The 16,309-nt window shown below is 41.4% G+C and overlaps 1 protein-coding gene across 2 annotated transcripts in view; it reads left to right on the top strand.

Moving 5' to 3' along the window:
• Nucleotides 1–6,723: 6,723 nt before the first annotated feature.
• Nucleotides 6,724–16,309, top strand: part of ntn1a (netrin 1a) — a 70,782-nt gene continuing 61,196 nt past the window's right edge. Inside the window, exons 1-2 of one of the 2 annotated variants that reach the window (XM_053637507.1) lie at nucleotides 6,724–7,147; nucleotides 8,813–9,943. In XM_053637507.1, coding sequence (XP_053493482.1) covers nucleotides 8,926–9,943 — 1,018 coding nt within the window. In that variant the 5' untranslated portion in view covers nucleotides 6,724–7,147; nucleotides 8,813–8,925. Of the gene's footprint in view, nucleotides 7,148–8,784; nucleotides 9,944–16,309 lie in introns of those variants that run through there. The other variant, XM_053637508.1, reaches the window with a different exon arrangement.

Genomic DNA, 16,309 nt, shown 5'->3' with positions numbered 1-16,309 from the left:
TCCTGCATCAGGAGAAATGGGCACAAAGAGCAGGCTCTGTGTGTGTGTGTGTGTGTGTGTGTGCACGTGCACTTGTATTGTTCTAGTTCTGAACAAAAACTATATTCCAAAATGTTCCAAAAAGTATAAAATGTGTGTTGATGTAAAAATCTCACAGTGTATACATAATTCAGTGTGTGTGATTGACAGCAGTAACAATGAGGGCAAGTGAACAGTGTGAATATACACTTCCACTAGGGGGTGACGATGCACTGAACATCCTGCAGGTGATGAAGACAGTACAGTATATTAGTGTGTGTTAGAGTGTGTTAATGTTAGTTGGTGTGTGTTAGAGTTAGTTAATGTTAGTGAGTGTGTTAGCATGTGTTGGGGTATGTTAGGGTGTCTTAATGTGTGTTGGAATGCATTGGTGTGTGTTAATGTTAGTTGGTGTGTGTGTTATTTGGTTAATGTTAGTTAGAGTGTGTTGGCGTGTGTTAGTGTGTGTTGGCGTGTGTTAGTGTGTGTTAATGTTAGTGAATGTGTGTTGGAGTGTGTTAGTGTGTGTTGCAATGTGTTAACATGTGTTAATGTTAGTGAATGTGTTAGTCTGTGTTGGCGCGTGTTGGCATGTGTTAGTGTTTGTTGAAGTGTGTTGGCGTGTGTTAGTGTGTGTTGGCGTGTGTTAGTGTGTGTTGGCGTGTGTTAGTGTGTGTTGGCGTGTGTTAGTGTGTATTGGAGTGTGTTCGTGTGTTCGTGTGTGTTGGCGTGTGTTAATGTTAGTGAATGTGTGTTGGCGTGTGTTAGTGTGTGTTAATGTTAGTGATTGTGTGTTGGCGTGTGTTTGTGTGTTGGCGTGTGTTAATGTTAGTGAATGTGTGTTGGTGTGAGTTAGTGTGTGTTGGCATGTGTTAGTGTGCGTTGGAGTGTGTTGGCGTGTGTTGGCATGTGTTAGTGTGTGTTGGAGTGTGCTGGCATGTGTTAGTGTGTGTTGGCATGTGTTAGTGTGCGTTGGAGTGTGTTGGCGTGTGTTGGCATGTGTTAGTGTGTGTTGGAGTGTGCTGGCATGTGTTAGTGTGTGTTGGCGTGTGTTAGTGTGTGTTGGCGTGTGTTGGCGTGTGTTGGCGTGTGTTGGCATGTGTTAGTGTGTGTTGGAGTGTGCTGGCATGTGTTAGTGTGTGTTGGAGTGTGGTGGCATGTGTTGGCATGTGTTGGCATGTGTTGGCATGTGTTGGCATGTGTTAGTGTGTGTTGGAGTGTGGTGGCGTGTGTTAGTGTGTGTTGGCGTGTGTTAGTGTGTATTGGAGTGTGTTGGAGTGTGTTCGTGTGTTGGAGTGTGTTCGTGTGTGTTAATGTTAGTGAATATGTGTTGGTGTGTGTTAGTGTGTGTTGGCGTGTGTTAATGTTAGTGAATGTGTGTTGACGTGTGTTAGTGTGTGTTAATGTTAGTGATTGTGTGTTGGCGTGTGTTTGTGTGTTGGCGTGTGTTAGTGTGTGTTGGCGTGTGTTGGCGTGTGTTGGCGTGTGTTAGTGTGTGTTGGAGTGTGGTGGCATGTGTTGGCATGTGTTGGCATGTGTTAGTGTGTGTTGGAGTGTGGTGGTATGTGTTGGCATGTGTTGGCATGTGTTAGTGTGTGTTGGAGTGTGGTGGCGTGTGTTAGTGTGTGTTGGCGTGTGTTAGTGTGTATTGGAGTGTGTTGGAGTGTGTTCGTGTGTTGGAGTGTGTTCGTGTGTGTTAATGTTAGTGAATATGTGTTGGTGTGTGTTAGTGTGTGTTGGCGTGTGTTAATGTTAGTGAATGTGTGTTGACGTGTGTTAGTGTGTGTTAATGTTAGTGATTGTGTGTTGGCGTGTGTTTGTGTGTTGGCGTGTGTTAGTGTGTGTTGGCGTGTGTTGGCGTGTGTTGGCGTGTGTTAGTGTGTGTTGGAGTGTGGTGGCATGTGTTGGCATGTGTTGGCATGTGTTAGTGTGTGTTGGAGTGTGGTGGTATGTGTTGGCATGTGTTGGCATGTGTTAGTGTGTGTTGGAGTGTGGTGGCATGTGTTGGCATGTGTTGGCATGTGTTAGTGTGTGTTGGAGTGTGGTGGCGTGTGTTGGCGTGTGTTGGCATGTGTTAGTGTGTGTTGGAGTGTGGTGGCATGTGTTGGCATGTGTTGGCATGTGTTGGCATGTGTTAGTGTGTGTTGGAGTGTGGTGGCATGTGTTGGCATGTGTTGGCATGTGTTAGTGTGTGTTGGAGTGTGTTGGCGTGTGTTAGTGTGTGTTAATGTTAGTGATTGTGTGTTGGCGTGTGTTTGTGTGTTGGCGTGTGTTAATGTTAGTGAATGTGTGTTGGTGTGAGTTAGTGTGTGTTGGCATGTGTTAGTGTGCGTTGGAGTGTGTTGGCGTGTGTTGGCATGTGTTAGTGTGTGTTGGAGTGTGCTGGCATGTGTTAGTGTGTGTTGGCATGTGTTAGTGTGCGTTGGAGTGTGTTGGCGTGTGTTGGCATGTGTTAGTGTGTGTTGGAGTGTGCTGGCATGTGTTAGTGTGTGTTGGCGTGTGTTAGTGTGTGTTGGCGTGTGTTGGCGTGTGTTGGCATGTGTTAGTGTGTGTTGGAGTGTGCTGGCATGTGTTAGTGTGTGTTGGAGTGTGGTGGCATGTGTTGGCATGTGTTGGCATGTGTTGGCATGTGTTAGTGTGTGTTGGAGTGTGGTGGCGTGTGTTAGTGTGTGTTGGCGTGTGTTAGTGTGTATTGGAGTGTGTTGGAGTGTGTTCGTGTGTTGGAGTGTGTTCGTGTGTGTTAATGTTAGTGAATATGTGTTGGTGTGTGTTAGTGTGTGTTGGCGTGTGTTAATGTTAGTGAATGTGTGTTGACGTGTGTTAGTGTGTGTTAATGTTAGTGATTGTGTGTTGGCGTGTGTTTGTGTGTTGGCGTGTGTTAGTGTGTGTTGGCGTGTGTTGGCGTGTGTTGGCGTGTGTTAGTGTGTGTTGGAGTGTGGTGGCATGTGTTGGCATGTGTTGGCATGTGTTAGTGTGTGTTGGAGTGTGGTGGCGTGTGTTAGTGTGTGTTGGCGTGTGTTAGTGTGTATTGGAGTGTGTTGGAGTGTGTTCGTGTGTTGGAGTGTGTTCGTGTGTGTTAATGTTAGTGAATATGTGTTGGTGTGTGTTAGTGTGTGTTGGCGTGTGTTAATGTTAGTGAATGTGTGTTGACGTGTGTTAGTGTGTGTTAATGTTAGTGATTGTGTGTTGGCGTGTGTTTGTGTGTTGGCGTGTGTTAGTGTGTGTTGGCGTGTGTTGGCGTGTGTTGGCGTGTGTTAGTGTGTGTTGGAGTGTGGTGGCATGTGTTGGCATGTGTTGGCATGTGTTAGTGTGTGTTGGAGTGTGGTGGTATGTGTTGGCATGTGTTGGCATGTGTTAGTGTGTGTTGGAGTGTGGTGGCATTTGTTGGCATGTGTTGGCATGTGTTGGCATGTGTTAGTGTGTGTTGGAGTGTGGTGGCGTGTGTTGGCGTGTGTTGGCATGTGTTAGTGTGTGTTGGAGTGTGGTGGCATGTGTTGGCATGTGTTGGCATGTGTTGGCATGTGTTAGTGTGTGTTGGAGTGTGGTGGCATGTGTTGGCATGTGTTGGCATGTGTTAGTGTGTGTTGGAGTGTGTTGGCGTGTGTTAGTGTGTATTGGAGTGTGTTGGAGTGTGTTCGTGTGTTGGAGTGTGTTCGTGTGTGTTAATGTTAGTGAATATGTGTTGGTGTGTGTTAGTGTGTGTTGGCGTGTGTTAATGTTAGTGAATGTGTGTTGACGTGTGTTAGTGTGTGTTAATGTTAGTGATTGTGTGTTGGTGTGTGTTTGTGTGTTGGCGTGTGTTAGTGTGTGTTGGCGTGTGTTGGCGTGTGTTAGTGTGTGTTAATGTTAGTGAATGTGTGTTGGTGTGAGTTAGTGTGTGTTGGCATGTGTTGGCGTGTGTTAGTGTGTGTTAATGTTAGTGAATGTGTGTTGGTGTGAGTTAGTGTGTGTTGGCATGTGTTAGTGTGCGTTGGAGTGTGTTGGCATGTGTTAGTGTGTGTTAATGTTAGTGAATGTGTGTTGGTGTGTGTTAGTGTGTTAGTGTGTGATGGCATGTGTTAGTGTGTGTTGGCGTGTGTTAGTGTGTGTTAATGTTAGTGAATGTGTGTTGGAGTGTGTTAGTGTGTGTTGGCGTGTGTTAGAGTGTGTTGGCGTGTGTTAGAGTGTGTTGGTGTGTGTTAGTATGTTAGTGTGTGTTGGCGTGTGTTAGTGTGTGTTGGAGTCTGTTGGCGTGTGTTAGTGTGTGTTAATGTTAGTGAATGTGTGTTGGAGTGTGTTAGTGTGTGACGAGTCACTCAGCAGAGACAGCAGCAATCTCTGCTACTTTCCTCCAAGCTTTATTTTTCCTCAAAATGTCTCTGTACACTTTTAATATAACAGGAGGAGATGAAACTAGGGTATTAAGCTTTTCTTGCAGTTTTGTGGGTGCATTTGTATGTGTGTGTGTGTGTGTTTGCTCTTGTTTTTCTAAGCTAAAGATGATATGATCGCATCCTCATATAGATCCTGATCTATATGAACTGTAACTCCACCCTCACTGATTCACACACACACACACACACACACACACACACACACACTTTTATGATGATATATAACACATCTGCAATGAGTCAATAGACAGGATCATTCACATCTTGTTCTCTGTTTAAAGATGAGCATTCCATAAATAAAAACATCAAAATAAATGATTTACTTGTTGAATTTAGTCCATGTACTCACTTCAGAACTTAAATACAATTTCATATTGTTTTTTATTTTGTGTGAGTTATAAACAATAACAATTATGGACAGTAATGAAGGGAAAATGTATTTAAAATAGTAAAACAGTATGAAATGCGTAAACGTTTTGTTTGTGCTACTGAACGTTAATACTGACCTGTGTAAATAAATAAGTACTGTACGGCTATTTGATTGAAAACAAAATGGTGGTTTCCTGTACATCTATTTTTTGTCCATTTTTAATACCTGGATTAAACAATAAAACAAATGCTGATTTCAAAAGTATGTGCACAGTAAAATCCCTAGTGTTGAATTAACACCCAGAGTGTTCATTTGTGTCCAATGGACTTATATAAACAGTTTGGGGTGTGCATTCAACACTCTGGGTGTTAAATCAACACTAGGGATTTTACTGTGTGGTGTTATATATGATGTTTTCAGCACAGACAGCTTGATGATGTACATACTGCTTCTAGTACAACTAACTGAACAGCAATTAAATAAAAAACACAAAATCTTCACAGAGTCCTAGATTATAATCCAAACTGATAAACATTGAAGCTATGAGTAAATTTGTATCTGTCATTTTTTTTTTTTTAAATCTCTATGCCAAAAAATTCCTAAATTATGAAGCAGTGATGATGATTAAGACATGATCTTTCATAGAATTTTAAGGATTACTGTCTAACAGTAGTCACAGAAAATACCCATCGTGCTGTTTGAAAATGACACAAAGCCTGGGTGTGTGGTTTGGTGATGATGGTGAGATGCTGAGAAATCCATTACTGAACACCAGTGTTTATCACGCTGAAGTGTGACTCTTTAGTGTAGGGGGTAGGGAGTAGGGATTAGGGAGTAGGGCATAGGGAGTAGGAAGTAGGGAGATATTAGGAATACCTCCCAGCTTTACCTGAGTTTATCCAGATCAGATGTGTTAGATCACTGTATAAGGATGAGAAGAGCCACACTGTCACCTAGTGGAGCTCAGTGAAACACACACACACACACACACACACACACACACACACACACACACAGGGTCAGATAATATTACAGACAGAGTACAATTGACAATCCAACAAGCTACACCTCATAAAATAAATTGGAAACATTATTATTATTATTATTATTATTATTAACAATAATAATAATAATAATAATAATCATCTTATTGTTGTTGTTGTTCTTGAACCTCACACTAAAACATCACATTTGTATTTTTACTTGCTTTGACTGTTTACTTATTTAAGATATTTAACTCTCTCTCTCTCTATATATATAAATTTATATATATAGTTGTTATCGGTTCTTTGAGTTATTGCTGCTCTGTATTTACTTTTTTGTGGCTATTTTTGCTTTTTTAAAATTAATTATTAACGTATCTTTATAAATACACTTATCTGAAATAATAGTTTAGGTTTTCCATTTTTTTTTAACATGTCGATTTATTTTTAATGACATTATTGCATTAGATTATTTATTGTGGATATTTCTTTATTCATTTCCTTTACTCTTCTGTTGAACTGAATTTATTTTCCAAAGAGGCGCTCAGCTGTTTTTAACAGCACCAAACCGAATCCCACAGCAAAACAAGGTGTTACTGGTTTTAACATAAAAATGAAATAAATATGAATTGCATAAAGTACACTAATTAGTTTGCTAGTCAGTTTCATCAGAAGATTAAAAAAAAACAACAACCAGGTGTCTGATATAATCATAAGCCAACACAATGATAATATGATTGTTAGCCTATTACCTTCCTCATTTAATGATCTAAGATAACTGAAATTAAAATAACAATTTCTACTGACCTACAACATGGAAACACATTTCAACTATTAATAACAAAATTCATATTCAAAACGCTGATTATAATATAATATAAATATTAATGTTATCAATATCAATGTTAACGGTCGGAATAATTAATGATAAATTATAAATAGTTTAGTATGTAAATATTATTATTATTATTATTATTATTATTATTATTATTATTATGCTACAGTCCTAATTAATCTGCGCGTGAGCTGTTTCATGACCGCGTCACTGGGCTCTCTGCCCGCGCGCCACAGAACTCTCATTTAATTTTTTTTTTTTACATTTAACGGAAGCTCATCGGAAACCAACTCCTCTACATTTAGCACCAATTCAGTACAGAATCTGCGTTTGTTCTTTCTTTTTATAATGACTAAGAGGAAAACGTCACAATAAAATAAAGCTAGATAATAATTAGACTTCTTGCGGTACATGACGACGGATTAGAGTTTTATAGCTGCGTATACAGTCGATGCTTAGCCAGTCTTGCTAACACTTAATCAAACCCTGAGGTAAAAACAAAGAGAAAGAAAAATTTAACACACCGTAGAAATTTGTAAACTATCTCCGTCCTGTGGAAATATTTCAGGTAAATTAATATATATTTATAATATATTATAAATATATAAATATAATATAAATATATTATATTGCGATATTTGTAATAACGGTTAACATTTTAATTGGCGACGTAGCACAGGTGTTAGCGCTGTTTTATCGACATCTTTACATTTTTTAAATATATATATATATATATATATATATATAAAAGCTAAGCAGGAGGTAATGTAAGATAATGTTAGCTGTCTTGATAGCTTAGGCTATACATTTAGCTTAGCCTTTAAAATGTATTTATTTGTTTTTTCTTCTTTTTTATTAAATTGACCACAAAACGGACTGAACGCTCGTGTTTCCATTCCGCGCGCCCCCGCTGTAATTCCAGCGCACGCGGCCGGCGGTGTGTTTAGTAAACGCTGCTGTGTGAAAACCGGTTGTTTCTAGAAGTTACCGATGGATGTCGTTGTTTGTTTGAATACAGCTCTGTCGCGCGCTCGACATGTCATTGGAAAATTGTAATGTGTAGTATGTACTGAGACTGAACTCCTGAATTAATACAATTGCAAGACTTAAAAAAAACTAAACAATTACTGTAAAAAGGAAAACGCAGTTATTCAAAATGCTAGTCTGTGTGTTCAGACCCCAGAAAGGTGTCAGAATTGTTCCTGTACTGAAGGTACCAAACTGTAGCTTTCCTTGTCACTGCGGTGGTACCATCAGCGGTATGTGTGTAGTACCTTTAGTACTGTGAATTCGCATGTAGAGTACAGCTCCTGTGTAGTGGTAGTGTTGTAGCCTCCACTCCAGGGTTCGCGGCTCCAGGGTTCCTGCGCTGAGGTTACTGTTGATGCGGAGTTCCTGTGCATGTTCTCCTCATGTCCATGCGGGGTTCCTCTGGGTTCTCTGGTTTCCTCCCACCACCCTTCCTAAGACATGCCAGTGGACTGGTTAGGATACTAGGATAAATTCCCCCTGTGTGTGTGTGTATATGTGTGTACATATAGGATTCAACCTACACAATTAGGCATCAAACAATGTTTAAGTAGCCTAATTAAGTATCGAAACAATCCATAAATCGTTTTTAAGCTCGTAGCCATTTTTCTTTGCAAACAGATCACACAACATTACACTTGTTCTACAACGTTGACTTTATCTCCACACACACACACACTGTTGCGCTTTATTATAATTAATAAAACCAAATTTGGGTTACAATGTTATTTCACTAACTTTTTGTAACAGATGAGTCACTATCGTGAAATCGTATTTCTGCCATTCACATGCTATAAAAGACCTAACGGGTCAGTGAGTGAAAGATCCGAGTCTGCAGAATTAAAAGAATCGAATCATCGAAAAGAATCGTTTTTCACATCAATTAATACAGGAGGGAAGAAGTGTAGAGCCTCTGAGAGATGGAGAGATTTCCCACCTTCAGCTATTTGAGGTAGAATTAGGCTATTATACCCGGACATCTAACCCGAGTTAAATCCACTTTCTGTGATGTATATTAAAATTAAATAATTATTAAATCTGTGGATAGTTTCTTAAAGCCTTACCAGTGGTATTGTCTCTTTTTTAGTGTGGTGTCACACACACACACACACACACACACGCACACACAGGATCAGTATCCAGCCGCACTCCCTTTAAATTTACCGTATGTGTGTGTGTGTGTGTGTGTCTCCTCCTCTTGCAGGATTACCGGCTCCGGTCTCCGCTGATCACACACACTCTGAGGGACTGGGTAAGAGCTGTGTGTTGTGTATCAGCTGGTGTGCGGGTCAGTTCGGACTACACGCGTTAACCGGGATGATGATTGTGGACTGTGCCGCTGTGATGCTCGGTGTGCTGCTGCTCACGCCGCTTTGTCGGCCCTCGGTGGAAGCGCTCGCGAGCTCGTCGCCGCCGGACCCGTGCTACGACGAAAACGGGCAGGCGCGCCGCTGCATCCCGGACTTCGTGAACGCTGCGTTCGGCCGGGAAGTGCGCGCGTCCAGCACATGTGGCCAGAAGACACCGAGTCGCTACTGCTTGGGGACGGAGAGAGGCGGTGGAGAGAGGAGCCGCGAGTGCCGCATGTGTGACGCGTCAGACCCCAAAAGGCGCCATCCGGCTTCGCACCTCACCGACCTGCACAACCCTCACAACCTTACGTGCTGGCAGTCCGAGAACGGCATACGGTACCCTCAGAACGTGACGCTTACGCTGTCTCTCGGTAAGAAGTTCGAGGTGACGTACGTGAGCGCGCAGTTCTGCTCGATCCGTCCGGACTCGATGGCCATTTTCAAGTCCATGGACTACGGCAAGACGTGGGTTCCGTTCCAGTACTACTCAAGCCAGTGCCGGAAAGTGTACAACAAGCCGAACCGGGCCGCCATCACCAAGCAGAACGAGCAGGAGGCCGTGTGCACGGACGCGCACCAGCAGCAGCAACCGCACCATCAGCAGCCGGTCTCGGGCGGCCTCGTGGCCTTCAGCACGCTGGACGGCCGGCCGTCTGCTCACGACTTCGACAACTCGCCCGTGCTCCAGGACTGGGTCACGGCCACGGACATCCGCATCACATTCAGCCGCTTGCACGGTGAGGAGCGCAAGGCCGAAGCAGAGGACGAGGAGGACTCGCACTTCTACGCCGTGTCCGACCTGCAGGTAGGCGGCCGGTGCAAGTGTAACGGGCATGCCTCACGCTGCGTGCGCGATCGCACCGGAGAGCTCGTGTGCGAGTGCAAGCACAACACGGCGGGACCCGAGTGCGACAGGTGCAAACCGTTCCACTACGACCGACCGTGGCAGCGCGCGACCGCGAGAGAGGCCAACGAGTGTGTCGGTGAGTCTTTAATAACATTAACGCTATAAACACACGCGCGTGTTTACACTGATAGAGAAGAAGAGCATTATTGAAGTTACACAGGTGTGTTACCTTCCTCACTAACAACACAGTTTATAAACCTAAACCACAGCTTTCAGGGTGAAAACACATGTCACCAATGCAGTACCCAGGGTTTATATACAGAGTGAGAGCAGCAGCTGATTTACATTTATATCACATTAAACGAACAGAACTGAATCACTGTTCTACATCTGATGCTGCATTTACGTTGTTTACACCTTACAGAATAAAGATGGACCTGTACATTATACACTGCATTAATGTCAGAAAAAAATCCTTTATATTGTCCTTGATGAGGCTGTTATTATATATATTCTAATTATAAACAACACATACACACTGTACATACAGCACTACACTACTGCTCAGAGTGCACTCACACATGGCACATGATTAGGTTTAATTCATTAAGGAATCTAAAAAAAAGTCTACCATACCCTTATAAAAGAGGATGTAGTGTACTTTTAAATTGTATTAAAGGTACAAACTGATCACTGTTGTACCTGTACTGTATGTTTTTTTCCACTTTACAGTGTGATATGGCATGTTTAAACTGTGCTGCTCTGTTTGGGTTACTTTTACTGGATCAGCATGGTGCAGAGGTGTATACTGTACACCATCTCTATCACTGTCTACACCTGACACCTGAATAGTGTAACGTAGCTGACATGCGTTAAGGCTCATAACTGGACATAATGGACCTCTGCTTTGTCTGTGAGGATACATTAGAGGTTCATTTGGAATTCCAGAGTGCTCCTAAAGACAGTGCTCTAAATCCCTGTTTTAAAAACAAAGAGGTATATAAATTAATATAACTAAAAATAATTTAGGAGGTTTGTTACAAATGTAAGGACAAGACGGTAGAAAGAAGTTCTGTAAAGCTGGCTTTTATTTCTCTGTCTTTCAGTTAAGTATTTTTTGTTTGAAGTGTGGGAATTATTTAGCTTTATAAAGAAGATATGCAGCATAAACATTGTTCATTATAGCTTTAAACCCAGAGCCAGTACAAGAAGCCACACAGTCGTATCTTTTATTTCTTTATTCGTAAAGCTTATTTAGGATCATTTGTGGTTAATATTATAATTATAATTATTATTATTATTAGAGAAATATTTCCTATTTATTTAATTAGAATTGTATAAGAATGTGACTGTGTGTGTGTGTGTGTGTGTGTGTGTAAGACAGTACAGATATTAATACTGTCAGTGAAAGCATGTTAGGTCAATATCCTCATTTATCAGAAGTAGCGTAGCCTTTGCTACATGGAATTATGACACGCAATAAATATATCCTGGATAGATCATGTGTAGTATGTACGAACATGAAAATGGATAAACAAAATGAGAACTTTAATGCAGTGTTGCTTACAGAACAAACCTTAAACCTAAATACACAGGTTTGATCAGTTTGTAGGGACATGATATTAGAAAGCTCAGTGAACCAAGTAAAGCGCACAAAAGACCAGGAACAGTGCCGTGATGTGGTGTGTAAGACAAAGGTGTCCTTTTCTGACGAGAAGGGGGGTTTGATATGTTCGGAAGGTTCATCTGTTTGGAGGTTTGGTGTTGTTAATCTGGTTCTGAGCATAGCTAAAAAAACAACAACCCAAAAATACAGTATGTAAGAGTAGAGCTGAAATGCAATTCTGTTCAAGTCATTTCACATGAAAGCTGCTTTATTGGCATGATCATATCAGGATACAGTCCAGCAGTAACACCATATACAATATAAATCAGAGTATTATTGTTATTATTGATGTTGTTATTAATTCCTCTCCCGAAATACAGAATATATTGATTAGGTATTATATATTCCTGCCTGATAAAAAAGAGAAAGTATCCGTTACTTTGACTCTTAATAGTAACCGTGACCCAAGGTTTGTCCATTCAAACTTACTGTAATTTATCAGGACAAGAAGGGACAGTGAACATGTGAAAAAGAGAGAGATAGAACACGAGAAAGTGCTTAAAGGAGAAATGTACAGCGACTGACATTGAGACACAGTAAGAAAGTATCATACAGAGAGAGACAGAGAGAGAGAGAGACAGATACAGACGGAAAGAGTTGGAGAGAGAGAGAGCGAGAGAGAGAGAGAGAGAGAGAGAGAGACAGGTCTGTAGCCTCTTACACGATCCTGGGCTGGAAATGTCAACATGAGGAGTTTAAACTGTCTTGCAGGAGGAATGAATTGTTCCATATATCCTTGACACTTTATTTTTATAAAGGTTGTGTGTGTGTGTGTGTGTGTAAAACGCAGGATACAAAAGAGCGTCACTCACTGCATCCATCTTGCTGTCAGCGAGCCGATGGTACGACCTTACATTCCTGAACTGGGTTTTCACACACTCACACACACACACACCTCTGAAATAAAGCGAGAGAGGGAGAAGAAAGGAAACAGTGCTCAATCTATAGAGAAAAGAAAGCGTCACTTTTTTTAGAAGAGTGTGTGTGTGTGTGTGCGTGTGAGAGAGAGAGAGAGCATCTGAGATGACAGACATCCTTATACACACACTGGTATATAGAGGAAAAAAAGAAAGAATGACTCAGAAGAAAATTGAGATAGCTGTTAGAGAGAAAGATGTATTTATTAATAATTATAGATGTAGAATTATATTTATTTATTTTAGAATGTTAATTAGATCATATAGTTTGGCTTCCTCATAGGATAATAGAGAGCATATAGTAATAAGAGCATATAGTATGGCTTGCTCTGGCTTGCTCATTAGGGATAAATTTAAAATATAATATCTATATCCTGAATTTATATATTTCTGTAAAGCTGCTTTGGGACAATGCCCATTGTTAAAAGCATTATACAAATTAAATTGAATTGAATTGAATATTAATCTTATAGTCCATATCTGCATTTAGCTGATGTTTAAAATATATTGATCATTAAACTCACTTAGAGGCCATTAACACAGCGCTGAAGGGAGGAGTGGTGGAGAATATTAAACATACTAACACACAATCGACAGAAATTACAGTTAAACATCCTCATGTCCTCATGACCTGCTCACGGCGGAAAGCAAAAATACGAAGAGAGGAATACTCAGAGAAATATGCTCTTTATCCACACCACATGCCTTACAACTCAGTTCAGATTTTAGGAGCAGCCAGGTGGACCCCCACTTTTCTATGTCTTCACTGTAATTCTCGAGCTCGTTTGCTTTGCTCGAAGCTTTGCTGAGTGAATCAGGAAGACAGCCGAGCCGAGCCATTTCACACACAGATTAGATCCGACATGCTTTCAGCAATCAGTAATTACGAGTGATTTAATTACAGCCTCACAGACGCTTCAGATCGCTAAAGCAAACAACAACAATTTAGTTTAATGTCATGCTTTTAATTCCAAGCTGCGAGCAGAACTTTGTTTTTTATCTCACATTTATATAACAGCACCTTCAGCGAGGCAATAAAACGGCGTGTGTGTCTATGAAGAGGTGATTGAACAGAGGCATTAGCGCAGCCGTGTTGGCTCGAGGCCTGCTGGTTAATGTTTGAGCCGCTCCGCTGGGTTTATGGACCGGCGTCTATCATCCTCAAAAGCGCCCGCCGGATCAAACCTGGCAAATAAAAGAGAGAGGGTGAGAAGAGAAATTAGGTGAAGAGAGAGAGGAAAAACACTTTTGCACTTTGGTCACCTTCCCTTCATCACCTTAAAACCTCCCACGTGACTAATAGAAGTGATAGAGAGAGAGAGAATAAATGAAAGAAACGTAAAGAGAGGAAAGGACTCTATTTGCGCTCTTCGTGGTTGACCGTCTGTATAAGCCAACATTTCTGGTGAACAGAGAGAAAGACTGAAAGAAAGAAAGAACAAGCTCAAATAGAATAGAATAGAGGAGATAAAGAGAAATGAACTTCAGCACAGTGCTGCATCACACGTTGTCCATCTCAAGTCAAGCTGATAAAGGGAATAGAGCAAAAATAAAAAGAGGAAAGAACAAACGAAAAGAGAGGATAGGATGAAGAACAATTAACCAAGAGGACAAGATGGTTTTCACTTTGCTCTTCCACTCTTCCGCTTCTCATCCTTACATGTCCCGATAGAGCAAAGTGAGAAAGTGAGCACTGGAGAGAAGGAATTAGAGAATGGAAACAGAGAATGATAAAGAGGAAGATGTTTTTCTTTTTTAAAGGTCTATATAAATCAAACTTTCCACATGGCATACTTAATTATTCTCATCTGAATGGATCAAATATACAAGTAAAAAAAAAAAAAGCGAGGAAGACAACCCAGAGAAGAAGAACAGAGAAAGGGAGGGAGGGAGAGAGGGAGAGAGAGAAGAGGGCAAAACAGACTGAGAAAAGGAAAAGGAAACACTTTTGATCTTTAATTAAACTTCCCACCTGACAGATTTTTCGGAGCAATTAAGATCAGCACACACAGTGTGACGCTCACCGGCGGCTGAATTAGTGCCTCTGAATTAGTGTGAGAAATTTGTGTTTAAAATCGTTTCAACGACACTAGTCTAAAATCCACCAATAGGATGACAGCAAACGTAAACGAAATACACTAATGGACAGAAAAATCTCCTCTAAGCTCTCTGTGAAGAATGTGTGTGTTTATTTTCTGCACCAGCTGATTTCCGGATCACGCCGATTGATGACGCGAGCAGAATGTAGTGATGTCTTTAACCTCTGGTCCATCGTTAGAGGATCTTCATCGTATAATCTGACGCAGAGACACACGCTATCACACAGTCTGTTCTAGAATATTCAGCCCTGAGTTTATTGTACAGGATCTCAGGAACATGAAGCCAAGAGAGACAAGATAGAGAGAGAATGTGAGAAAGACGTGATTATAATTGCACTTTTCCAGAATAGAATGCTTCATGAGTGTTCTTGTTGGAGAAGTGACTGACGTTCCTCCACTGAGCATCATCCTCTTCTCCTCCTCTCATCTGTGATCTTCTCGCTCACTCAGTGGATTCTGAAGAACATAGAAACGTAGCCCATAACGATGACTTTTCACATCAGCCATCCGACATGTGTGTGTGGATCAGTCTCAGCAGGGACGCCGTTCTCCAAGCTAAATTAATATGGAGTGTACAGGCAGTTATGGCCGGCGCTGGCACCGTACCACGGTTCAAGTTGGGTACAGCCAAGTTCATCTTATAGCGCAGTGTACATATACAACTATATGATCTGAAATACACGAGATAAACCACACAGCACTGATATGATATTATACTCAAAATGCCTGATATTAAATCTACATCTCATCATCACACCCAGCGTCTCTGCTGCAGCTCATATGGAAGTTGTGTGTATGTGAAGCCCGGACCTCACGGTGAGATGAGTGCTGGCAGAGAGCCCACCCCGAGTGTGTGTGAGCGTGTGTGTGTGTGTGAGGACCCTGCTGCAAATTGAACTTGATGCCTGCCAGACTGCAGCACACCAGCCCAGAACCAACCATCTGCAGCTGGTTTAACACATACACACACACACACACACACACACACACACACACCTTAAAATGGAATGTGTTGTAATACGATAATACCTCTCTTCTCCTCTCATGCTATGAATGCTTTGTCTTTTTCTCAACTCTTTAGTTTTCATATCGGACTTCAGTTGGGTCTGGTATTTAATTAGGTATCAGACATCGGTTGGGTCCGGTGTTTAATCAGTTATCAGACTTCAGTTGGGTCCGGTGTTTAATCAGTTATCAGACATCAGTTGGGTCCGGTGTTTAATCAGTTATCAGACATCGGTTGGGTCCGGTGTTTAATCAGTTATCAGACATCGGTTGGGTCCGGTGTTTAATCAGTTATCAGACATCAGTTGGGTCCGGTGTTTAATCAGTTATCAGACATCGGTTGGGTCCGGTGTTTAATCAGTTATCAGGCTTCAGTTTGGTCTGGTGTTTAATCAGTTATCAGACTTCGGTTTGGTCCGGTGTTTAATCAGTTATCAGACTTCGGTTTGGTCCGGTGTTTAATCAGTTATCAGACATCGGTTGGGTCCGGTGTTTAATCAGTTATCAGACATCGGTTGGGTCCGGTGTTTAATCAGTTATCAGACATCGGTTGGGTCCGGTGTTTAATCAGTTATCAGACATCGGTTGGGTCCGGTGTTTAATCAGTTATCAGACTTCAGTTTGGTCCGGTGTTTAATCAGTTATCAGACATCGGTTGGGTCTGGTGTTTAATCAGTTCCATCTCACTGCAGATTCTTTTTGAGAAGCTTAATAAAGTTAAAATGTTATTTAAATAGAAATAGAAATCTGTAGAACTTTAAGAACTTTGCTAGAGCTCACTGAATTCATCATGCAAGTGTTATTGTGTTATTATG

Source organism: Ictalurus furcatus, chromosome 12 (genome assembly GCF_023375685.1).
Source record: "Ictalurus furcatus strain D&B chromosome 12, Billie_1.0, whole genome shotgun sequence".
In the NCBI taxonomy this organism is placed as follows: Eukaryota; Metazoa; Chordata; class Actinopteri; order Siluriformes; family Ictaluridae; genus Ictalurus; species Ictalurus furcatus.
The sequence above is the reverse complement of the archived record's forward strand: the minus strand, read 5'-3'. Positions and strand labels throughout refer to the sequence as shown.